Genomic DNA, 25713 nt, shown 5'->3' on the forward strand with positions numbered 1-25713 from the left:
AGTTTTTCTTCCATGACTACCTTGTGCAAAGTAGCACCTTTCTATGCTGTTTCCTTTATTTCTGCTCTGATAGATTTTACTTGTGTCTTCTTGCTAGACTTTAAGCTTCACAAGAGCAGAGATTTTGTTTTGTTCACAATTACATCCCCAGCTCTAGAATGGTACCTTGCATATAGGAGGTAGTGCTTAGTAAATATTTGTTAAATTAATTTAGTTGTTTCTAAATATTGTGCCCGAAGATAATCCTGGCACAATCAGCAGAATTTGTTGAGTATAATAAGTAGTATAGGTTAAAAAGATTATGTTGAACATTAGGGGGGAAAAGATCTTGAGCTTCTCAAGCTGCTAAGACCCTCCCTCCCTCAAAGATTAGAATATCCTATAGCTATACAAATTGGTAATCATTCTGATTATTTTAAATTTGTTTTTCTTATTGAGATATAATTCACATGCCTTAAAATGCACACTTTTAAAGTGTACAGTTCAGTGATATTTGTATTTATGAAGTTTGGCAACCATTACCACTGTCTCTTTCCAGAACATTTCATCAGCCCAAAAAGAAACCTTGTACCCAATTAGCACTCACTCTCATTTCCATTTTTCCTATCTGCTGGCAACCACTAATGTGCTCTGGATAGGCCTATTCTGGACCTTTCATTTAAATGGAATAATAAAATATGTATTCCTATGTGACTGGCTTTCTTCCTTAGTATAATGTTTTTAAGGTTCATCCATGTTGGAGCATGCATCAACATCTCTTTTTATGGCTGAATAATATTCCATTACATGGATATAGCACTTTTTAAATCTATCAGTTAATGGACGTCTAGGTTATTTCCACTTAAGGAAAATGCCCCTGTGAATATTTGTATACCCATTTTGTGTGAACATGTATTTTCAGTTCTGTTGAATGTATACTTAGGAGTGGAATTACTGGGTTATATGGTAACTCTATGTTTAAACTTTTGAGGAATTGTCCGATTGTTGCCAGAGTCATTGCACCATTATTAATATGTACTGATCACCAGCGTGCAAAGATTCCAGTTTCTTTACATATTTAATACTTGTTGTCTTTTTGATTATAGCCATCCTAGTGGGTATGGTGTGGTATCCTGTGGTTTTGATTTGTACTTCCCCAGTGGTTAATGGTGTTGTGCATCTTTTTATTGTAGCAAACAGTGGAAGCAACCCAAATGTCCATGAACTGATGGATAAGTTTCTTTTAATGTGGTATATTTATAATGGAAAATTATTCAGCTTTAAAAATAAATGAAGTAGTGATGTATGCTGTAACAAGGGATGAACCTTGAAAGTATACCAGTTAAAGAAGCTGATCCTAAGGGACCTCCTATTGTATGATTCCATTTAGATGAAATGTCCAGGATAGGCCAGTACAGAGACAGAAGTTAGATTTAATGGTTCCATAGAGTAGAAGGATGGGAAGAAATGGGAGTGATGGCTAACGGATATGGATTTTCTTTTTGGGGTGATGCAAGCATTTTAAAATTGATGATGGTGGTGGTTATAACACTGAAATACTAAAAACCAATGAATTATACATTTTAAATGACTGAATTTTATGGTATGTTATAGAAGATGACTAAAAAATGTGTACTTGTATAGCTTCAAGAAATATTTTCAGTTTTTAAAGTTATTTACTTTTAGAGACAGAATCTTGCTCTGTTGCCGAGGCTGGAGTGCAGTAGTGTGATTATAGCTTACTGTAGCGTCAAACTCCTGGGCTTAAGTAATCCTCCTGCCTCGGCCTTCTAAGCAGCTGGGATTAAGGCATAAGCCATTGTTCCCAGCTGTTTTTTGTTTGTTTGTTTTACATAAAAGCAGATTAGATTAAGACATTTTTTATAGAAGAGTAATAGTAATAATATTGATCTCTTTACTTTGTATCCTCACCACTTAAACACCTTTTAGGTTTGCCCTTGTTGGTGTTGGATCTGAAGCATCTTCAAAAAAGTTAATGGATCTGTTGCCTAAAAGAGAACTTCATGGTCAGAATCCTGTTGTAACTCCATGCAATAAACAGTTCCTGAGTCAATTTGAAATGCAGTCCAGGAAAAGTAAGCAATCCCTGAGAGGCTTTTATTAAAATATGTACATTTTAACCAGTGGATTTGTTAGATGTTAACACAAAGTCATCTTAATACTAGTTCACTAGAAACTCCATTTCACAAAGTCTGTGCTTTGAATTTGATTTAATCACTGGTTATGAGTGTGGGCCTATGTACTAGAAACCTCCTGTTCCGTATTTCTCCAAATGTAAGGGACTCTAGTACACAACAGTGTGCAAGTTCTGTAGCCCTGCCATTCTTGTGCTGTTATTTCCATCTTAGATACAGAAAGAGACTACATTCTAATTCTTAGATTAAGGGAAAGCTTTGTGTATATGTGTTATGGTGGGGGAGAGATCACTGATAACCAGAAAATGTTCATTGATTTTTCTGCTTGGCAACAAGACCTTTCACCACTTGGTAAATTGAATATGGAAAAGATTTGTCATTACATATTTAAGGATGTTATTTAAAGAGATAAGATGGATGATTATGTAATTAACAGAAATTCAAGTGGTTCCTTTTCTTTTAATGTTTTAGCACTTAAGACTTAACTGAAGAAGTATGTTACAAAATTTAAATGATGTAATACTGAAATTAAGATATCTTGAAGAATTTCGGTCTTGGCTGCTGCAGAGTACTGGTATTGAAAGTAACTGATATTTACTTACGGAAAATATATTTAAACCTGGATATTTTGAGTCTTTAAAAGTACCCAAATAAATGTGAATGTTTTCCTGACCCACACTTTCTCATGTAGTTTGGATAGTCACAAGGCATTTGCAAGTTAATATATTGTATAAATGAACTTTGAAATAGAGTTGTTTTTAATAATAGTGGCTACATTTCAGAAAACTATTTTTAATAAGTGCTATTTATGAGTATTTGGATATTTGCAGCTACACAATCAGGACAAATGTCTGGGGAAGGTAAAGCTGGTCCTCCAGGAGGGAGTTCCCGTGCAGCATTTCCACAAGGTGGTAGAGGACGGGGCCGTTTTCCAGGGGCTGTTCCTGGTGGGGACAGATTTCCTGGGCCAGCAGGACCAGGAGGGCCACCTCCACCTTTTCCAGGTAAAACTTTTCTTAAATTACCATGGATAAAACATGTCTACCTAATACCTCTTTTCCTTTTCTCTCTTTTTCAAGTAATGCATTATTAATGTGACTTACTCTCCTTGTTATGCTATTTTTGGAATCCAGGAAATTTGATCAAGCATCTTGTTAAAGGAACTCGGCCTTTGTTCCTGGAAACTAGGATTCCATGGCATATGGGGCACAGCATAGAGGAAATACCCATTTTTGGCCTAAAAGGTCTTTATTTTTCTCCAAACTTGCTTGACTTATATATAGAATATTTACATCCGTCTTATTTTCTTACCTCTTAAAAAAATCCTTTCAAGATCATTTTTCCTTGTTTCACTTTCTAGCTTGGCATCAGAGTAGAATATAAGGTGGGTGATTTCACTGTAAGAAGTGTGTGTACACTAAAAGATGGAAAATATTTCTAGGTGTTGTAATCTTTTTTAATTAAAATTTTTGTTTCAATAATTTTTCTTAAACATAAATTGAGCTAGTTAAATATGAAAGGATATACTTCATCATTGTAGTTGATAATGTAACATTTGTCATGTGAGTTTTATTTAAAGACAAAGACTTGGTATATGCATTATGCTTTTAAAGTATAATCTTGGCATATGAAAGTTAAAATACCTTATTAGTGAAGTGTTTTTTTTTTCTCTCTCTCCCCTTTGTTCTTTAGCTGGACAGACTCCACCACGTCCACCCCTAGGTCCTCCAGGCCCACCTGGTCCACCAGGTCCTCCACCTCCTGGTCAGGTTCTGCCTCCTCCTCTAGCTGGGCCTCCTAATCGAGGAGATCGCCCCCCACCACCAGTTCTTTTTCCTGGACAGCCTTTTGGGCAGCCTCCATTGGGTCCGCTTCCTCCTGGCCCTCCACCTCCAGTTCCAGGCTACGGCCCCCCTCCTGGCCCACCACCTCCACAGCAGGGACCACCTCCACCTCCAGGCCCCTTTCCACCTCGTCCACCTGGTCCACTTGGGCCACCCCTTACACTAGCTCCTCCTCCGCACCTTCCTGGACCACCTCCAGGTGCTCCACCGCCAGCTCCACATGTGAACCCAGCTTTCTTTCCTCCGCCAACTAACAGTGGCATGCCTACATCAGATAGCCGAGGTCCACCACCAACAGACCCATATGGCCGACCTCCACCATATGATAGGGGTGACTATGGCCCCCCTGGAAGGTAAGTTAGTTTGTGTCTGTAAAAGTACTTGATAAAAGATAGGAATAATAACTCTGAAAATAATAGATTATTATAGATGTATAAAAATGTTATTTTTGCCTTCCAAGAAGTTCAGGTGTCTAAGCTGCTACTCTGTTTTAGCTGAAAGGTACTCGTATAGGAGAATTGTGTTTAGACGTGTTCTCTTTATAGGAAAGTAGCATGCTTCAATCTGGAAAAGTAACCACTATCTCTAAGGCACATGTCAGAAGCAGCTAATATGAATTGCTTTACACTGTTGTGACTAACTTAGGAAATCTGTTGAGTTTGAGTTAAGGTTTATGTTTTTATTTTACAGGGAAATGGATACTGCAAGAACGCCATTGAGTGAAGCTGAGTTTGAAGAAATCATGAATAGAAACAGGGCAATCTCAAGTAGTGCTATTTCGAGAGCTGTGTCTGATGCCAGTGCTGGTTTGTATATTTCTTGTATTAATGTTTCTTGTTTATGTTATTAGGAATGACCTAAAAATGTAAGTGCAGTCTAGAAGATAGGTCATTTACATGTAGTAGTTCTTTTTGTATTCCCAAATCATTACCTATCATTTATTTAAAAAGCATTGAAAAAAGCTGTATCACAGTGTAGTGGGGAAAATCCAAGTTTTAAGTTATTTGGTATAGATTTAAGTCTTACTCTTGACATTTGATGGCTCAGGGGACTAGGACACCTATTCTTATATTTGCAAAATGATAACGTGCTTCACATACCTCTAATAATAAGTTAATATGAGAATGAAAAGCTTTTGCAAATGGTGAAATACTAAAAGAAGACATTTATCTTGTATAGTTATTTTATAGCACACTACTTTTGTAAAATGTGTTATTGCTCTTACCCCAAGTGGTTTGATGGTATTTTGAAAACAAAATTTGTTTGACTTCAAACTCTTTCCTTTCCCCCACAGGTGATTATGGAAGTGCTATTGAGACATTGGTAACTGCAATTTCTTTAATTAAGCAATCCAAAGTATCCGCTGACGATCGTTGCAAAGTTCTTATTAGTTCTTTGCAAGATTGCCTTCATGGAATTGAGTCCAAGTCTTATGGTTCTGGATCAAGGTAAAACTTTCCTGTCTCATGTCCATTTAAACAAAACTATTAGTTTACAAGTCGAAAAAATACTGTGTTTGAGACATTAAAAAGAGGACTTTGCTTTTACTTACTGATTATTTAGCAGCTGGAGTTTCTTTTGTTGTTATTTTTAAACTCTGAATATTAGTTGCTTGCTTAAACCCTTCAAAGGCTTCTACTCAGTCTTAAAGCAAGATTGTAAAGATTGAGGCACTGTGATAAAGCCCCTGCCTATCTTTTTAGCCTCATTTTGTACCTTTCCCCTTACTCCCTGTTCTCCAGCCATATTTCTCCTTTTTCTCTAGATACATCAAACATTTGACCACCTTACTTTATATTCCTTCTGCTGGGAGCAGTTTTCCCTGTCTCTTCACATAGCCGGCTCCTTATTCTTCTCATCTCAATCTAACTTAAGAGGGGGCTTCTCCCAAGTTAGTCTGTCATATTGTTCTTTTTATTTCTTCCGTAGTACTTACCATAACCAATTCTTTATGTGTTATCAAGGCATATTTCTCATTAGAACACATGTTGAATGATGGCAGGGGCTTTATGCCGCTCACTGTATTTCTTTTCTTTTAAGAGATGAGGTCTTGCTATGTTACCAGCTTGGCCTCCCAAAGTGCTGGGATTATAGGCATAAGCTACTGTGCTCAGCCATGCTCACTATATTATTTCTGTTGCCTACAGAGTGGTACAGAATGAGTGCCAAATAAAAATTTATTGAATGAGGGACTGAATGAATGAATGATCTATCTTTTAGGTAGTGTTGTGGGGTTTTTTATTTGTTTTTTGGTTTTTTTTGTTTTTAGTATTGCTGCTAACTTTGAAATTTTATATATTTTTGAAAGGCAGTCCTTTAATCTTCAATTGGTATTCTTAGATGTGTTTTTAGTGCGCTCTACCTGGTGGTAGTCTTCTTTAAGAGACAGGAGCTTGCCTTTGACATGGTCCCTAATTTTGTAATTATTACCTTTTTGACCCAGTGTAAGAATCTTGGTATCTGAACAGATTTATCATAGATACAGGTATCTTGTATCATCTTTTTAGGTTTTAAGGTCCAACGTAATAACTTTTTAATCCCATCACTTTGGGAGGCCAAGGCAGGAGGATTACTAGAGCCCCAGGATTTTGAGACCAGCCTTGGCAACATGGGGAGACTTTGTCTCTATAAAAAATTTTTAAAATAGCTGGGCCTGGTGCTGCATGCCTATAGTCCTGGCTGCTTGGGAGGCTGTGGTAGGAGGATTGCTTAAGCCCCAGAGGCCAAGGATGCAATGAACTGTAATCATGTCCCCTGCACTCCAGCCTGGGTGACAGAGAGAGACCCTGTCTTGAAAAAGAAGTAACAACTTACGCCTTGATCAAGGACCTTAGCACTTAATGTTTGCTAAGCTTAGTTGTCTGGTGCAGAAATACAAGACATAAATATTCTTGTTTAATAGATAGTTATTTCCTTACTATAAATTTAGCAGAATTTGTAGAGGTCTTTTAGGCAGTAAGCTTTGGTTTAATTATTTGCTTTTAAAAAATGGCAGTTCATGAAATATTTCTATTTATTAAATACAGTGTGACTACTATATCAATTCATGCTACTAGTCATAATCATTAGCCTTCTCTCATGCTGCTGCTCCTCTGCTGAACATAATGTGTGTCTTAGAAAGTTTCTTAGTGTTCGGTGCTGCTTCTCATGAACTGTACTTTAGTTAGGTAGAAATGTAAGATTAGTATTTTATCATATGTTAGATAAATATGTTAATAGGCTGTCATTTTCATGTATTTTAGCCCCATTGGTGTTGTGATTTTATGAATTTTATATCTAAAAACATACTGTAGATGTTCTTTAGCTTAAAACACAAGTGCTTTGAAATTTTCCCTTTTCTGTTTGTTCATTCAGTAAATACTACATGTCTATTTATGCTGCTAGTTTAAATTGATGATGTGATGCATTTCTGTGATGTGTCTGCTTGCTAGTTTTTTGGTAGTGTTTTTTAATAATGAAATCTCTGATTCGTGCTTACTGGTGAGTTGGTAAGTCATTATTGGCAGCTCCAGATAGTAAATTTAAACCAGATTTACAAAGAATCTTTTGCCACCTTAGATTTTTTTTAGACACCAAAAAATTGACTATTTTTAAACTAATTATGGAGAGCATTAATCCAGTAATTTCTTTTAGAAGACGTGAACGATCAAGAGAGAGGGACCATAGTAGATCACGAGAAAAGAGTCGGCGCCATAAATCCCGTAGTAGAGACCGTCATGACGATTATTATAGAGAGAGAAGCAGAGAACGAGAGAGGCACAGGGATCGTGACCGAGACCGTGACCGAGAGCGTGACCGAGAGCGCGAGTATCGTCATCGTTAGAAGGTGGGTATTCCTTGTTCCTGTTATATTTAGCATGTGTATTCTTAACAGTAACTATGACTCCAAGGCTACTATTTATACAGTATATACCTACATTTTAAATGGTCCAACTACTTGTGAATTTTATCTTCTTGAAACATCTGAAACAAATGACAGGTAAGTAATGAGAGGTAAAAATTTTGACCCTTTATCTTTGAGTATTTTATTGCTGAGTTAATCACTTTTAGGTTTCAAATAGTTAATCGTCTTAACAAAGCAAGGAAATAATCAAGAGGACTCATTGTGTACTTCTAAAATCTAAAAATTGGGATTCTTGTAATCATATACTTAGTTTGTGTGTAATTTAAAATATAAAATACAGGGAGTTATTTCATATATATGTTTGGATTTTTTAAAATAAATGGAAAGTGACTATTCTTGAAATAGTTTTATTTGTCCCTAAAAATTTATGAGAAAATGTAACACAATCATAGTTTGTAATATGGGAGGGTGTTTTCTCAACATTCAAAGAAAGAGCCTTTTTTCTTAAAAAAAAAAAAAAAAAAAAAATTTTTTTTTTTTTTAGAAGAGACATTGTTTTCCTGACATCCAGTTTTTGTTTTTAAAAGAAACAGTATCCTTTAATTTGCAAAGAAGATATAAAAGTTATTCAATTAAAATGGGTTCAGGGTGTATCATATCTAAAAATTTTAAATTGTGTCAAGCCATATACCCAAGTTTAGAATAATTTGAAATAATTTTCTTTGATGTTTCATTCATAAATCATAATCATTGTCTTTTTTTCTGTATTTTAAAACTATTTCTTGTGTACATTTTTCATAAGTGGGAAGAGTTGTCTGTTAATGCTTCATTTTCACATGTAATTTTATTTTTTATATTTGTTAATAGCATTTATTCATGTGAAGAGCTGGGGGAGGGCAGTATAAGGCTTATGCATGTGACACAAAGGTTATTCTGTAAATTAAAATATTTTTTCTTTATATGTTGGTTGGCATATTCAAATTAAATAAGGCCAAAACAAACCCCTCATAGGTAGATTACTCTATGTGATTATTTTCAGTAATCATGGGAAACTTACTGAAAATTCAGTCATGGTAATTGTTAGTATTTAAAATGTTATGGGCAAAATTAAAGGCTTTATCATGTGTGTGTAATTCCATGACAGAATAGCAATTTCTTTAACCATAACAGATAACATTTTAGCAAATGAGATGCTTAAATGCCTAGAAAATAAGCATGCTGTTTTTGTGGAACGCAAATAAGCTCTTACAGTGTTTACAATTTTAAGGGCTTTTTAAGTTAAAAGGCTGGTTTTGATACTTTTCTTTGCATTTGAATATGCAGATTGAATATCAAAACTTTAATTTTTATATAGTTTTCCATGTATTACAAAATTTAATATAAATCTCAAAACATTCTTTTAATGAGGCAAAAAAAATTTATACTTTTAAAACTAAGATTATTGAAATTGATACTGTTTTTTGATGTAAAAGTTGACTATTGTATTATGTAAATCTAAATACTAAAATTTAAAGAGGTAGCATTCTTTTCCCCTGAGTTAAATACATCTGATCCCATTTTAATGAAAAAAATTTCAATATCCGTCAGTTGCTTAAGGTGGATTGTGACTGGGCTGTTAGTTGAAATGCTTATCTGTATCAGCCATTTTCATTATAGAAAGGTACAGATTCTATAAGTTATCTATTTTTTTAGACTTCGTAAGTTATCAACAAGCTTCTAGTTAGTAAAGGCATGACAATGAAACTTGAATTCATCTCCAAAATTGGATGTGCCCATTAGGGGTCCTCTAAGCCAATTTAAACCCAATGTTAACTAATTACAGTTTTCTTAGTGGTTTTAGTGAAACTAGCATAGTCAACAAGTAAACTTCTGAAAAGTCTATTGTTAATCTTAAAGTATATTTGAGTTAGCTAACATTACATTCTAGTAATGGGTACACCTAAATACATCATGGCTTGAGTTTCATTACATTCAGACATTAACTGCAAATTCCTAATGTGCAAACTATTGTTGACATTTTTCTTAATCACTGATGTACCATACCAGAATTTCCATGTTTTGTTTGTACATTAATCAGAATTGAGTTGTAATACTGTATGTGCCTTCATCCAAGCAAAATTTTACATAAACATTTCTAGTGCAAAAAATTTTGTTATCCTGGATTATTGTACGTTTGCTATATCAAACAGTATTTATTGTGGATATAGACATGAGTAAAGGGGTGGGGAATGGGATTAAATATATTCAAGTAAAACTCTTTTTAAAACAAAAGCTACCTGCAAATTTGATCACCATCATAATAAGGTCTGTTGACCTTTTTAGAAGTTTTAAAATATGAGTCCTTTTGAGCTTTTATGTAAATCTTAAATGGACTAAATGGAATGAGTGAGTTGAAAGCTAAAGTGAATGTCAGTAGTAAGGCTGTATACAAATAAAATACTAATGTAATCTATTAAAGTGATGATGAATGGATAAAAGGGCAAGTTCTTAATTTAACTGGAAACTTAATGATCTTGGCAAGCTGTTAATGTCTGTCCCATCTTAATTTTTTTTTGTGTTTGACATGTTGGTAACGTTAATTGCATTCTCTCATTTTAAAATGTATTGGTTTTTCTAAAAGTATTCAATATCTAAGTTCAAATAGATAATATTTCAATGAGAAAATACCAGTATTGTAAATTTCAGTATGTAAATACATTGTGCTTCATATTCTGTAATTTCTGCCTCTATTCTCAGACCACTCTGAGCAAAATAAAAGTAGTTCAGTGCTTTAAGATTGTACATTTCTTACTGAAATAATTCTAGTTTCATAGTTGAGCTGCTTAAAAGGTTGCATTCCTCTTGTTACTTCTTTGGAACATCCCTATTCAGCAAATTTGTTTTAACAATTTAGCTTTTCTTTGTTTACTGAAACCAAATTTTTTTTAAAAATACTCTTTATTTAGGCTTTTCCTCTCCCTATTTTATGAGGTTTTACAATTCTCAAATCATTATCCATGACTTTGACACAATTTTTAAGCATTGGGTATGGGGGCTGGATTCAATAACTTGCCTTTCCTGTCTTACAACTTTTTTCCTACCTTAAATATCTTGACCATAAGACCTTAGATTTTGTTATTTCACGGGTTTTAGGATGCTTTGCATTGTGTATTCAACTTACTGTGTTAATTTGAGAAAAAAAAAAAAGCCAGAAGAATTTTTAAAAATTCTTTCTTACGTGTTAAAGATGTTTCATTTTCTTATCGTTGCTTTGAGGCTTATGTGAGAATTAAATTAATTACCTGGTGAATGATACTGGTTGTAATAAGATTTTAAATTGTTTCTAAATTGTTTCTGCACCTCTTACATTATGTGAGTTCTCTGCCTTATAGTTCCCAGCCCTGTTTCCTTGTGTTTTCCCATGTATCCTAACTGCTCTGCTTCATCTGGATATGCTAGCTTTCATTGCTTTAGCTCTGATTTTCCTTGCTTTGAGTATTTACAAAATCTGTCTCACTGCACAACTGACTTAATAGAAGTTACAAGAGGGAGTAGGAAGTGATCCCTTGAATGAATGTATAGTGTGTTTTGCTCACTGTGGTTTAAGAATATAGTTTTGTTTACAAATGATTAATGTTCCCTGTTTAAAAAAAACTCAATGCCAGTGTGAGTCACCTCGCTCTCTCACCTTCATCTCAGTGTTAAATTTACTACCATTGTTTTAGTTTGTAAAATAGATTGTTTTGAATAAATTCTGTCTTGAATGGATATTTAGTTAACGTCGTTTAAAGAAACCTAATAACCAGAAGGGGGTAAGGGTGCCATTTATGCTATCCAAATTTATGAATTTTTCTTTTGTGGTAGCATGCTTTAACTTTTCATGAATTATAAATAACAGGTTATTTTGAGATGTTCATTTTTGTAAATCTTTTGGGAACAAAGCTCATTTTTCTTTGTGATTACGTTTATTTCTACTATTTTAGTGGGTTGTAAGAGCAACAATTATTTATGTGTTTGATAGAGTAATAAAATGCTTTAGTTAAAATGAGGTAAGTACTATGTCCAGAGGTAGAAAGATGAAAATATGAAATATTTTGGTAGCAAGGAACTTCTTGTAAATATCTGCAATAAATAGAATTGTTTTTATGTAATATGTTCTAGTCAACACAAGAAGGAATTTTGATTTTAGAGCTAACTTGTATTATGTAGATAATTGTTTCTCTTGCCCACCTCATTTCCATTCTTCTCATTAAGGAAGAGATTACCAGATAGAGAAAAGTGAATTTTATTTCGTTGAGTCAATAGTGCATCTCTAAAATTATATGAGAATCCTTTTAATTCAATATATTAATGTGAAAACCTATAAAAGTGCCCTATCAGGTATATATTTGAATCTTAAAAGGATGCATTTACCATGAATTAAAAATACTAATTCTAACAAATGTGCTTAGATAAGTTTCTAACAGAAACAATTACAATTTATTAATAACGACTTGATATATTATCTTAAAATGCAGGCACTTCTCTGTGTGTTGAAATTTTACTTAGTGCTCACTTTAGTTTACAGATTTTATTTAAAAAGCTGTAGATTACATTTATCTTCTTAGTTATTTTATCAACTGTTTACATAGGTCTTTTATAATTGATAGCTAAAGCAAGTAATTGTGTGGCTTTGACATTACCGATTTTACCAAATGATATATTGAAAACATGGTCATTGAATGTATTTGTCACTTTGAAGCTTCTTTTTGATATCTTTGTTGATGTAGTTGTCTGCCTAGACATTGGAGAGAGTATAATGTGGAATTGGATTATTGGAAATGGGTTGTGTTGCCTTCAAATTCACTTTCGTTTAAAACTGTAAAATTTGTATTTCCAAGTGCATAAATGTAAAGTGTTTAGAAATAGAAATAAAAACTGCTAGACTATCCCCCATATTTTATGTATGTATGATACAAATTAGATTTATTAGTAGTAAAGATCAATTTATAAAGTATAATCAGACAAAAGAGGAGTTCATTAGTCCTGGAAAAATATCTGTGTTGCAACAGGATTCTCTATATAAAAACAGTATAACGGGGCGCAGTGGCTCATGCCTGTAATCCCAGCACTTTGGGAGGCCGAGATGGGCGGATCACCTGAGGTCAGAAGTTCAAGACGACTCTGGCCAACATGGTGAAACCCTGTCTCTACAGAGTTTCAAAATGCAAAAAATTAGCTGGGTGTGATGGTGCACGCCTGTAGTCCCCGCTACTTGGGAGGGCTGAGGCAGAGGAATCACTTGAACTGAGGAGTCGGAGTTTGCAGTGAGCCGAGATCACGCCACTGCACTCTAGCCTGGTGACAGAGCAAGACTCTGTATCAAAAAGTATAATTTTCCACTGGAGTGATAATGATATGAAGATGCATTGTATGTGATCTGTTTTATGGAAGAGAGTTCAATGTTTTGTTTTGCTCACTATGACTTTAAATAGTTTTTTCCCTCTTAATGACCTGATCTCTTTCATACCTTCCAGTGCAACAGAAAATTTAAGGAGATAGCATTCTTTTGCAGTTAGATTTATTAATTTCCCAGTAATTATTATTTCAGATTAGAATATATGCCTTGTTTCTCTTTAATACATAAACCAGTTTTTTAAAAGTACATTGCAGACAATAAAACATTTGAAAGCTGCCATTTTAGATTTTTTTCTATTAGATAATTTCGTTAAATAGCATCAACATAAGGTGAAGATGCAATAAAAGATAACATTAGCAGTGGCCGAAGTTAACCTGAAAAATAACAGGCATATAGAAATTACGTATATAAAAGAAAAAGTCCCAATTGTAACATATATTTTTTTTCTTTTGCAATTTTTAAATGTTAAGTTACTACTGCTAGGTAGTGTGAATGCATGTATGTGCTGATGCTCTTAAGATACTTACAACCCAGTTGGGGAGGCAAAGACAAAAGAAAAATTTATAGCAGTGGCAGAAATAACTCTTAATTGCAGAGCAAAAAGTATTTTTCAGTTATTTTTATGGCAAAATATCACTAAACATTGTGCCCTATGAACATGTTCAAACTGAAAAAAAATTTTTTAAAGAAATTTGTGCCCTCTTGACTCTTAAATCACTTTATTATTGAAGTGGTTTCTTGTAATTTATACATAAATTACCTTAGAGTTTCAATGATTACTTATATCCAAGTTAACTGAATGTTTCTTGTGAACCTCTCTATCTGAAGTTTGCATATATATGTATGCTTGAAATTTTAGATTATCAACTTTTTTTTTTTCTTTTATGTGAGTTTTAAATGAACTTTACATTGTAGATTCCCACTTAGCTTGTTTTTGGTTAGTTTATAATACTACGTTAGGTATTTCTACATAGGTGGAATAGGGTAAAAGTAAAGTAAATGTTTTAAATTTGTATTACGTCTAAAGATATGTACGTGAATGTCATTGATTTAAATGTTCATACTCTCTAAATCTTATTTATAAATTTTGTAACATGGAACACCATTTGATTTATAATAATTGCGGAAGTTCCTGTATGCTGTCAAATAAATACAATTAATTTGTAAAATAATTTTGCATTTTATATTTAGTTCAGCATTTAATTGTTAAATGAGTTTATAGACTTGATATGTGGGTGAATGAAAAATATTTACATTAAAATCATCCAAGCATTTTCTGTTTATTTTTGTAGTTTGCATATTTTAGAAAATGACTTATGAATGTTTCCATCATCACAGAAACAGTAGCTGCTATATTTTCATTTCTGCTTCAGTCATTAAATTTATAAGGCAGTAATATCTAAGAAGAATGAAATCAGAATATATCAGTTTAATCATCAGATAAATTGGAATATTTCACCACACCAAGGCAGCTACTGTTTCAGTTAATTCTTATTTTGTGTTAGAAAACATAACAGTGAAATAGATGCACGACTTGTATATGTATAGTTAAGCCAGCATTTTTCTGTGTATTTTGGGGAATAGCAAAATCTACATCACAAATTTTGACACATTACAGCTGAAGGAAGAGGATCACCTTCCAAGACAAAACAGTCTTCATGGGGGAAAAATGACGCTTGTCCAGCAGTTTGCTTCTTGTGATTGAACTGAACCTGTAAGGATTCATGGATAAAATGAACAGGAATAGATCTGAATAAAGCAAATCTGCATAAATGGTAACCAGTAGCTCTACTTTTATTTTTTATGTTGCTTAACTGTTTTATTTGAAGGAAACCTGTGTGATTTAAAAAGTTATAGCTTTTGCAACTTTATTACTGGTTATATACATTTGGCCATTATAATGTGCAAGCAATTGGAAAAAAAAAAGTCAAGTAAATGCTTGTTTTTATAGTAGTTTGTTCTTGTTAAAAATGTTCATATGATAATGTCTGTAAACAGCACCACTTTGATTACAATAGATGTAGTGTTGTAATAAACTGTTCAATGGGGCTGATGTGTAAAGCTGTTCAAGTTATTTGATGTTTACACCTCAGGGAAAGTCTTGTGTTCAGCAATACCTAAAGATAATGTTACTATGACATTTTTACTGTCCTTTAAAGCATTGCAATAGCGTTTTTGGATATGCATCAATCTAATCTTGTGTTCAGTGAATTAAACACAGTAATTAAGTGTCTTTTGCCCTTGATTTTGATATTAGAATAGGTGATTACATGGATATTTACTATTTCTATATTCTGCTTTTCTAGCTGTTTTTACCTAGTTAGCTTGTGACTTTGCTGAATGGTATGTAAACTTGTAAAAATTGAAATTTGATGGACATAGCAATCCAGTCAATGTGTAAGGGGTCAAAAAATGGAGGTTTTTAAACATTTAAGTAAAAACCCGTACATATTTGATATGTAATGCAGATTAATTACAACACAGATGTACCGAAACACTTAATTGTGAACCGCTAACATTGAGGAAATTTTGACAATTCTGATTTGATGCTGCAATTATTTGCTGTTTTTCTATTGAGTGTCCTTATGGTTTATTTTTTAAGCCATAGGCAGTGTAAATACAGCCCCGCAGCAGATAAATGTGAGTAAAGAGAGGTTTCGTTTTATTTTCCAATTGGTACACATTTTTGAAGAATGTGATGTTCATTAACATTAGGTTGTATTGTCCAGTATTTGTAATGGGAAATGACAGGTATACTGTGTCTGCACAGTTTAAGGAATTTTGTGTATATTCCTGCAACCTATTGATTCAGGCTATATAGTTAGTTAATCAAAGATTTTTTTTCAAACCTGCCTTACATAATAGGCCCTCTTTAAAAGCACCTGGCTAGTATGTGTTCTTGATTGCAAAATTGGTGGAGGCGGGGTGTCAACTTGATTAAGTGTTTTATGGGAATGTAATTTGAAATCACTACTTCAGAAATTTGAGTTAAAATTCTTGAGCAAGTTAATATTTTAAGATCTGATTATCTTTGAGAGATCTTCTGTTAATAGACATTGGTTGTTAAAGTATACCCAAATTCTAGGACAATGCTTAAAGTATTAAAATATCCTAGATACTGTGTTATGTGCAACTGTAGAAACCCTCCAGAAATTTCCATAGCTGTTCTTCAGTTTTGTCTTGTCTGCTATCAAACCACTTCCAACAAAATTAGCTGTTTTGAATTACCCATATCACTGCCAGTTTTATTTTAAAATATTTTGTGTTTGAAATATCTGTGCATGGGATCATTGATGTTTATCAGAACTGTTTGCTTTCAGAAATGATTTTTTAAGCGTTTTGTTGAAAATGCAGTTGCTTTTTTGACATTATTTTAGATTTGTATCAAAATTTTCATGTTTTCTGTATATAGTTAGTTTTTGTCATTTCTTGGCTTCTTAATATTTTAACTACAATGCTCTAATGTGAAGAAGTATGGACATATAAATATTACAAGAGAAATTAGTTAATAGCTTAAAAGGTAAGTAAAATGTCCATGAGAATAAAATTTTCTTTGAACAATTTAAAAATGGAATCAGAAAAATCTAACTGTACTTGAAATGAAACTGGAAATTTTATACTAATGAAATCCTTTATTTACCTTTTCATTTTTTATCAGTGCAACCTTTTAATTGTTCCTTCTATATCACTCTTCTCCCTGCTTGGCTGATCTCATTACATGACTTTTGTTGCAGACAATGTGAGTGTACTAGATTTGTTTGCTGCTTATCCATGATGTTTAAGTGTTGTCAGAAGGAAATAACTTCTTGGTTTGACCAAGTAATTTTGCAAAGTCCTTCTCTACCTGATAACACATGAATGTATAGCAGTAAAGGTGAAAATTGCAAGCCTTGTTTTGTTCTTCATACCCACTTCAGTTGTTTATGGGCTGACGTTATTTGAAAACACTTCCTTTTTTTTTTTTTTTTTAATGTGTAAAAACAATCCAAAGAGAGAAATCCTTGCATAGACACCAAAAAAAGTGTCTCAGAGACCTTTTTATTTTTTCCTTAGTTAATAACTGTAGTGGATATGAACACAAGTTGAATTTTTAAAACATAACATTTATTAGTGCTATACAGTCACATTCCTTTCAGCCAGTAGTAAAGTTACAGATGAGTGATAGAGTACCTGAATGGTACTGCTTCTCAAGCGACACTTTGGATTGAAAGTGCTGCTTTTGGTTAAAGAAACTATGTTGTGGAAAGCATATACCAGTGTAAATTTGCAGATGCGTATTTTATTTTGTCAGTTTTCATAAGGTTTGGAGTAAGGTGCAGTGGCTTTTGATCATAGTTTAGCCCATTTAATGGTCCTTTACCTAGAATGTTCTTAAGCAGTTAACGACAATTTGGAATATACAGATAACTTGTAGCTTAAGATACTATTTTCATTTAATTCTCCTGTGGAGAATATTGCTTTATTTTTTACTAGTTTCAGGTCAGTTATTAAAATAAACATGGAGGTTTTAATGAATGTTGTATAATATTTTATAGTGAAAGGGGAAAATTGTTCAAAGGGTAAAGACTTTCTCTTTCCCTTATGTATTTAAATGTGCCAATCTAAATACATACTGTTTTATACAATGAGATGCTATTACAAGACTTATGTTGGAGTGCTCTCAACATTTTGGTTTTCATACCTGAATGATCATTTCATTTTCTGTATTTTCTAAAATGGCTCCAATTTTGTGTTTTAAGCTTCAGCTTAAGTTATTTTAAGAGGAAGTTTATGTTCTAATTCTTTACTGAGAATATAGTATTGAGATTCTCACTGTTTTACAGATAACTGGTTTTTAAATTTTACTCATTAAATTCACTTGCATCCCATAGCCCTCTGTAAATGTTTCCTCCAGTTGTATGTACTTAAATGCACGCTTATCCACTGTGTATGTTAGACATTTTTGTGCTAAAATATATTAGTGGGATTTTTGTAGCAAAGCATTCTATTTTTCTGTTCTTACTGTGTGTGTGTGGCGGGGGGCGGTTTCAAACTTAACCTTCAGTTTAAACACTGGTGTATTTGGTTTATTTATTTATTTTTTTTTTTTTAAGCAACTTGACTCGTAGAAGCCTTAGACTGATTTTTTTCACTAAACATTCAACCAAAAATTATAAATTTATTAAGATGTGGCCTTACATATGGCATTCCTTGTGTTCGTAATGTGAGATTTTTGGTTTAGAGAAATCAAGATTCAGGATTAAAGTTTCACTGTAAGCTGAAATAGAAAATATTAAAATGTCTAGGCTTCTGGGAGGAAGTTCTTATAGTCTTCTTTCTTGGCATTAGAAAGAAGGAATATGAATTTTTGTGAATATTCTAAATATTCAGGCAACACTGTTCAGAATGATTTAGGTTTACCTTAACTAATTTTTTTTTAAAATTTCAGGTTGACATTCACTGAGTATGCAGCTACTATGGTTTTTGTATGGGACATATAAATACTTGATTATATATAGACAGATTTTAATGTCTTTAAAGACTTCCTGCTATATTAATTAACATATTGTAATGGGAGTCTTTTAAATATTAGGTTGAATTTAGTTGAAGTCACACAAATCTTGAAGCGGTAACTTTGCATAGTAAATACTACCAAGAGTTTTTTCATGTGGGAGTATACTAAAACTCTGCCATGGGTGTAAATGTTTTACATTAATTTCATAATTGGACAGACCCTGCATTTAGCAAAAATGTTTCATTTTGAAAGTGTGTTCTTTTTGTTGCATTGTTACTGCGTAACACTTCTCAGCATTCTGTAAGTTAAATTATTTTAAAATATTATGGTGAATTCATGTTTATTTTTTTACTTTGAAAATTGTAGTACTCAGGTGGTATTTAATGGGAAAGGATCCTTTGGGTGTAAATCACAATGTATTTTAAGGAATGCATCTATACTATTGATGACTTTAGCCTTAAAAAAAAAAAAAAAAAAAGGTCTATTCCTTCCTCTGCATCCCATGGTTTATTAGTAAAGTAGTTTACAGCCCTGTACAGCCTTACAAAGTTATTTTTCAATTTTTAATGGAAAGCCCTTAACAAAAAAATTGTATCATATTACCAATATCCATGAATTACTGATCACAGTTTGTAAATAATTTGTTTAATATGAGAAGGCCAAAGAAAGTCTTAAAATTTTAGCTATTGACTCTATGGTGACTTCACAATAAGATTTCTGTGCAAAAAGGTAAGGTGATAATTGATCAAATAGACTTTTTTTTTTCTTTTTTCCTTTTTTTTTTTTTTTTGCTGTCCATGAGAATTAGACTTCATACTAGCTTCTATTAAAAACGCTCATTCCATTTTATTAAAATGTTTGTAATTGCAATTTTGTGTTTAATGTTTACTTTGTCTTTCCTTTCTTTAGCATTTAGGTGACTGTTGGCAGTTTGCTATATGGCCATTGTTGGTCTTAAACTGCACTAGTAACAAGCATGGTATTTATCTTGTATTGAAAATAAAGCAAACTTTTGATAAGACTTTGCAGTTTGTCCTTTTTGTTTGATTTGTAATTTGGTAACCATTGTATATGGTTTAAATAGTTAATATATATTGGCAGTATACAATGTCTTGTGTATTGACATTTTGATGCTCTTTAAAGCAGCTGATACGCGGGCTAAAATTAGGATTAAGAGGCCTGGCAGATTTCTAGGCTGTTGTATTGTTTTTAAATTGAAGATTCAGAAAGCATTTGTCTAGTTTTAGATAATCATTAACCTCACTAGATTTTAATCAAGTAAAAATGCAGCAAAAATATTTTACTAGTTAGCTTGGAAACATTATAGGATACTTTTGAAACAGTAACAGATTTGTGATTTCAATAAATATTTCTGTGCCAGGATATTGATATCAGGCCTCAGATTTCTTACCTGCAAGCTTCAGAGTATGTTAACGGTAACAGTTCTAAACAACTGAAATAACATGAGACATAGTATTACCATCACTGGGACCCCTTTCCATGCCTCTACTAAAATTGTGGTTCAAGTTTTTGTTGGATTTCCTATTACTCTTTGTTATATGTTTCCATTAATTCCCATTTGTGCTGAATTAGTTGAGACTCGTCCCTGCACTGTGAGGGCATTTAACTTTAAACGAAGATCGTTAGGAATTTTTCTTTTTTTTTTTTTTTTTCTAAGAGAGTCTAACTTTGTCGCCCAGGCTGGAGTGCAGTGTTGCAATCGCAGCACTGCAACCTCCACCCCCTGGGTTCAAGCGACTCTCCTGCCTCAGCCCTCCCAAGTAGCTGGGACTACAGGCATGTGCTGCCGCACCTGGTGAAATTTTTATTTCACCATGCTGGGCTGGTCTCGAACTCCTGATCAGGTGGTCCGCCCGCCTCAGCCTTCCAAAGTACTGGGATTACAGGCATGAGCCACCACACCTAGTCCATTAATATTTTTTGGCCAGATGCCACACTACATATGACTCAGTTCAAGACCTGATTAGTAAAAGAGAGCAGCTTTGAAAAATCTGTTTTTTTTTTTTTTACAGAAAATTTATGGACAGATTTTTCTCTGTCTTTGTAGTTTTGTTTCAGAGCCGTTACCATGAAACAGTACTTATTTCCAGTGCTGTTCTTGGTTTTGTTCTCCCTTTGTAATTAATTAACGGTTCTTGGATTTTCATATGGCACATCAGTTCTGATCAGCCATTGTCAGTTCCAGATAAATTATACATACTTTACCTGTCAAAAAATATATATTTTATAGAAACACTTTAAAAAATAAAATTTACTACTTTAATATTATACTGAGATCTGTAGGAAAAAAAATTACTTGGTGAAGGGAAAAGGGAAGTAACTTTTAGGCAGAGACTTGCAAAACGGGTTTTGGCAAGAGGAGCATGCCCGTAGGAACTGAAAGAATGCCAGTTTGGCTGAAGCAGGGAGTGAGGAACATAGCCTATGTGGAGCTCAAGCAGTTAGCAAGGCTAGGCCCTCCAGAGCTTGTAAGTCACATTAAAGATTGTCCTTAGAGTCATGTGGAATCACTGAATTGTGTGAAGTGTCAAAATCAGCATTTCAAAAAGCTGCTTGGCTGCAGATTAAATTGATTAGATAAAAGTGAAACACCCCTTCCTCAGGAGAGACGATACGGGTAGATAAAAATAGAAGTTTGTGGGCTGTAGATTCGTGGTAGAAACTTTAAGATGTCATATTTAGTAACTTACGTTTTCTTTGAAATAGAAATTGAGGGCATTGTGGTGTGGGTATAGCTTAGTTTAGAAGTGACAGTGTTGATCTGTGAGATTATCAGGATTTGGTGAGTCTATCTAAGATTAGGCTCCCATTATGCTGGCAGTCCACCTAGTTAACGTTCCCTGGGAGAGGGTAGATGGATCAAGTTATGGGATGGAGAAGGCAGTAATTGTCTTCATCAGTTTTCAGTTTAACAGTTGTCAACCCAGCTGAAGAACACAATCTCCTATGCTGTCCTTTTGTTTTTTAGGGGATTGCTGTTAACATTCATTTTTTGAGACAGTCTTCCTTTGTCACCCAAGCTGGAATGCAGTGGCGTGATCTTGGCTCACTGCAACCTCTGCCTCCCAGGTTCAAGCAATTCTCAAGCCTCAGCCTCCCAAGTAGCTGAGATTATAGGTGTGAGCCACCATGCTAGCTACTTTTTTTGTATTTTTAATAGAGACTGGTTTTCACCATGTTGGGCCGGCTAGTTTTGAACTCCTGACCTCAAGTGACCCGTCCGCCTTGACCTCCCAGACTGCTGGGATTACAGGTGTGAGCCACTGTGCTTAGTCAATCATCAACATTTTTAAAAATTGTTTTTGTACCTATTGCTTTATTTCTTAATTATCTTTTAAGACATTGAGATAGTATTTTTGTTTTTTGTTTTTTTTGAGACAAGATCTTGCTGTCACTCAGGCTGGGGTGCAGTGGTGTGATCATGGCTCTCTGCTACCTTTTCTGGGCTCCAGCGATCCTCCCATCTCAGCCTCCTGAGTAGCTGGAATCACAGGTGCATGCCACCATGCCTGGCTAACTTTTTTGTATTTTTGGTAGGCATAGGTTTTGCCATATTGCCCAGGCTGGCCTCAAACTCTTGGGCTCAAGCAGTCCTCCTGCCTTGGCCTCTGAAAGTGTTGGGATTATAGGTGTGAGCCACCACGCCTGGCCAGTGTTCTACTTTCAAAACGGAGGTAATGGGCTCTTGAGAGGTTATGACTAGCAGTATAGTGAGTAGAGGTTAGAATGATTTTGTGATTCCAAATTTTGTTGTTTATTAAATGCTAAGCCACCACCAGCATAAGATTTTAAGCTTTACTGATACCCAAACTAACCATTTAGGAACATACTATCAAAAGTTCATTTGCACAAATGTTGAGTACTACTCTGCAAGATACTGTGTTAGGTACTTTTGTGTAAGGTAGGCCATAGAATTTTAGTGTGGTATCTTGTCTCATGTAAATACTTCTACAGATTCTACTCTCCTATTAGATATGAGGGAGGTGGGTATAATGGGTGGAAAATGTTGGCACTGAGTCTAGAAATTGGACCCCTCCCCGGTACAGTATAGAAACTTCAGCCCAGTGTAACCACTTTAGCTCTTTATTCCCCCTGAAATAGGTTATCATTTTACATAATGACCTCTTCAGCTTTCCTCAAGTGAGGGGAGAATTACCTTGTCTTAACACAGAATGCAAGAATCTTCTTAGGCATCTAACCTATCCTAGGAATATACAGTCAAAGTGATTCACAGAATGTGAAAATGAGCTAACAATTATAAAGGATTTTAGTGATGGCTGCCTTTTCACAATAGTGTATCTTAGGTTATCTATTGTAAACACTTGTTTAATGAAGTCATTTTTATACAGCTCACAGATCTATCCAAGGATACTGGCAGGACATTCTACTCCCAAGTGTGCGAACTTGAGCTTTTATTTTACATTGCTTGTAAACAGCACGTGCTATGCCTACCTATAAACTTTAGCAGTCAGTTTTATGTTTTCCTTGACTTACTAAATCATCTTACTATGAGTGAACACTAAAAGATGAATGGCCCAACTTCTTATCTCTATTATACATACCTGGGCAGTAATTTATCTTCTACCCATTGTTTCTTCGACTTACACACACACCTCAAGAACAGAATGTGCCTTTATTAGATTTGGCCAAGACTGGTTATTTGATCAGTTAATAGCAAAGGTTAAAGCCAGGGAGGCAAAGTTACATTTATTTCTTAGTTTGCTGTTTCTCTCCCCTAACCTTTTAATTTTGAGGGCACTTCCAGGGGACTTGTCTCTACACTTGGTTCTCTTATCCAGCCTCATGGCTGTAGTTTTATATGCTGTCAGTTTCCTCATTTATATTTCCAATTCAAATGGGCTATTTCACCCCCTCCTTTCCCCTACTACCTACCTGCTAAACCCACAGTCTTATCCAACAGCAAATATAAATACTATCAATTGTGTAGGCCCAAAACAGATCACTCTTGTCTCCTCATACCTTTCAACTACAGGGAAATTGTCTCTACCGTCAGAAAATAACTAGGATCTCTTACTACTCCTGGGATTGCTCTCTGCCTTTGCCACTTTACACAGTCTGTTGTCAGCATAGCTGTCAGTCTATATTGTTTTTAAAATCCTGCAGTGGTTCCCCATTTCTTTAAGAAATAGGATCTGTCACCCAGGTTTTAGTGCAGTGGTGTGACTAACTTACTGCATCCTTGAACTCCTGGGTTCAAGCAATTCTCACACCTCAACCTCCCAGAACGCTAGCATTACAGTTTTGAGCCACCTCACCCAGCCAGCTCTTCATTTCTTATCAGTGTAAAGCTGCAGTCCTGACAAAAGTCTCTCCATGATTTGCTCCCTCTGCTCCTTTTTGTTTTTTTTTTTAGACAGGTTCTTTCTCATCCTTGCTGGAGTGTTGTTGTAGTATGATCTCGGTTCACTGCAACCTCCACCTCCTGGTCTCAAGCAATTCTCCCATCCTATCCTGAGTATCTGGGACTACAGGTGTGCACCACCACGCGTGGCTGATTTTTCTCTATTTTGTAGCGATGGGCTTTTTGCCATGTTGCCAAGGCTGGACTCAAACTTCTGGACTTGAGCGCCTCCTACCTCAGCCTCCCAAAGTGTTGGGATTACAGGCATGAGCAGCCACACCTGACCAGTTTGACCTCTCTTACCTCTGACCAGATCTACCAATACCTTTCCACATACTGCATTCTAGCCACTCTTGCTTTGTTTTTCAAACAGGCTAGATATTATCTTGCATGTGAGCCTTTGTGTGGGCCATTTCTCCCTGGAATCCTGGAGATGCCTGCCTCAGAAGAATCTTAATGAGGTTTATTTTAACCATTCTATTGAATGGAAACTGCTACCTCCCTTAACTCCGCTTTATTCTTTACTCTTCCCATGCATTTATGACCTAACAGTATATATTATGCTTGTTCATTCAAATATAAATCCCCATGAAAGCAAGGATCTTACTTTCTGTTAAATCCCAAGTGTCTGCATTAGTGTGTGGCATGCAAATGTTAATATTTGAATGAATGATTTTGAATTACAGTTCTGCCTCACTGTCTTGTTAGCAACTATTGCAAGAGCTATGTCAGCATTTAAAAATTGTAAAACATGGAAGTTGGCATTTTAACCATTTTTAAGCATGCAATTCAGTGGCATTAAATACATTCACAGTGTTTTGTAATCATCACCACTATCCATTTCCAGAACTTTTTCATCATTCCAAACAAACTCTTCCCTTTAAACATTAACTCCCTTGCAGGGTTGCCCCGTGTTGGGTGCTATTGTTGGGGTTACTACTTGCAGGGGGTTTGTTTTGCAGACTTCAATTTAGCGACGTATGAATAAAGTACACTGACACAGATATGCTTTGCCATTTTGGCTGAGTGTGACTGGGTGGCTTACAGACTCCTTGGAGAGTGCTGTAAAGAGATAGCAGCTGCCAGCTTTTTTTAGCTAGTGAGACTTGCCTTTATTTAGTAGAGTTTAATTGACAAAGGCTTGAGTTAACACTGCTAGAGGTTGATTAAAGGACAGGTTTTGATGCCTAAAGCAAACACTATTAGGGGGTAATATATTTGGTTGACTTCCTCCTGAGAGGACTATTTGGCTTCAAGTTTAGTTTTAAGACTACATGAGTAAACAACTTAGGTAAACTTTCTTACATACTTTAGCTATTTGCTTTACTTATTAACCAGTGTAAAGGGGATTTAGGCTGCCTTTTGCCAAGAACTGCTTTATAACTTTTTTAAAAACTATTTTTAATATTTTTGTTCCTGCCTTGAGTCAATTCCTACAACTCCCCATTCCCACCATGGCCCCAGCCTCTGATAATCTCTATTGTACTTCTGTGTCTGCATTTGCCTATTACGGGTACATCATATAAATAGAATCACAATATTTGTGCTTTGGGTCTGGTTTATTTCACTTAGCATGTTTTTAAAATTCATGTTGTAGCATGTGTCAAATTCTTCATATGGCTGAATGTCATCACAT

General features: G+C 34.6%; 1 protein-coding gene across 4 annotated transcripts in view; it reads left to right on the forward strand.

Moving 5' to 3' along the window:
* CPSF6 (cleavage and polyadenylation specific factor 6) overlaps positions 1 to 19715 on the forward strand; it is a 34180-nt gene extending 14465 nt beyond the window's left edge. The window contains exons 4-11 of one of the 4 annotated variants that reach the window (XM_032295200.1): positions 1930 to 2075; positions 2966 to 3139; positions 3269 to 3379; positions 3828 to 4332; positions 4670 to 4785; positions 5274 to 5427; positions 7613 to 7805; positions 14819 to 19715. In XM_032295200.1, the coding sequence (XP_032151091.1) occupies positions 1930 to 2075; positions 2966 to 3139; positions 3269 to 3379; positions 3828 to 4332; positions 4670 to 4785; positions 5274 to 5427; positions 7613 to 7802 (1396 nt within the window). In that variant the 3' untranslated portion in view covers positions 7803 to 7805; positions 14819 to 19715. The remainder of the gene's footprint in view (positions 1 to 1929; positions 2076 to 2965; positions 3140 to 3268; positions 3380 to 3827; positions 4333 to 4669; positions 4786 to 5273; positions 5428 to 7612; positions 7806 to 14818) is intronic. The other 3 variants (XM_032295208.1, XM_032295218.1, XM_032295224.1) reach the window with 3 other exon arrangements.
* Positions 19716 to 25713: the final 5998 nt, after the last annotated feature.

The sequence above is a fragment of the Sapajus apella genome, unplaced genomic scaffold (assembly GCF_009761245.1).
Source record: "Sapajus apella isolate SASKATOON/1434 unplaced genomic scaffold, GSC_monkey_1.0 scaffold2, whole genome shotgun sequence".
NCBI lineage: Eukaryota > Metazoa > Chordata > Mammalia > Primates > Cebidae > Sapajus > Sapajus apella.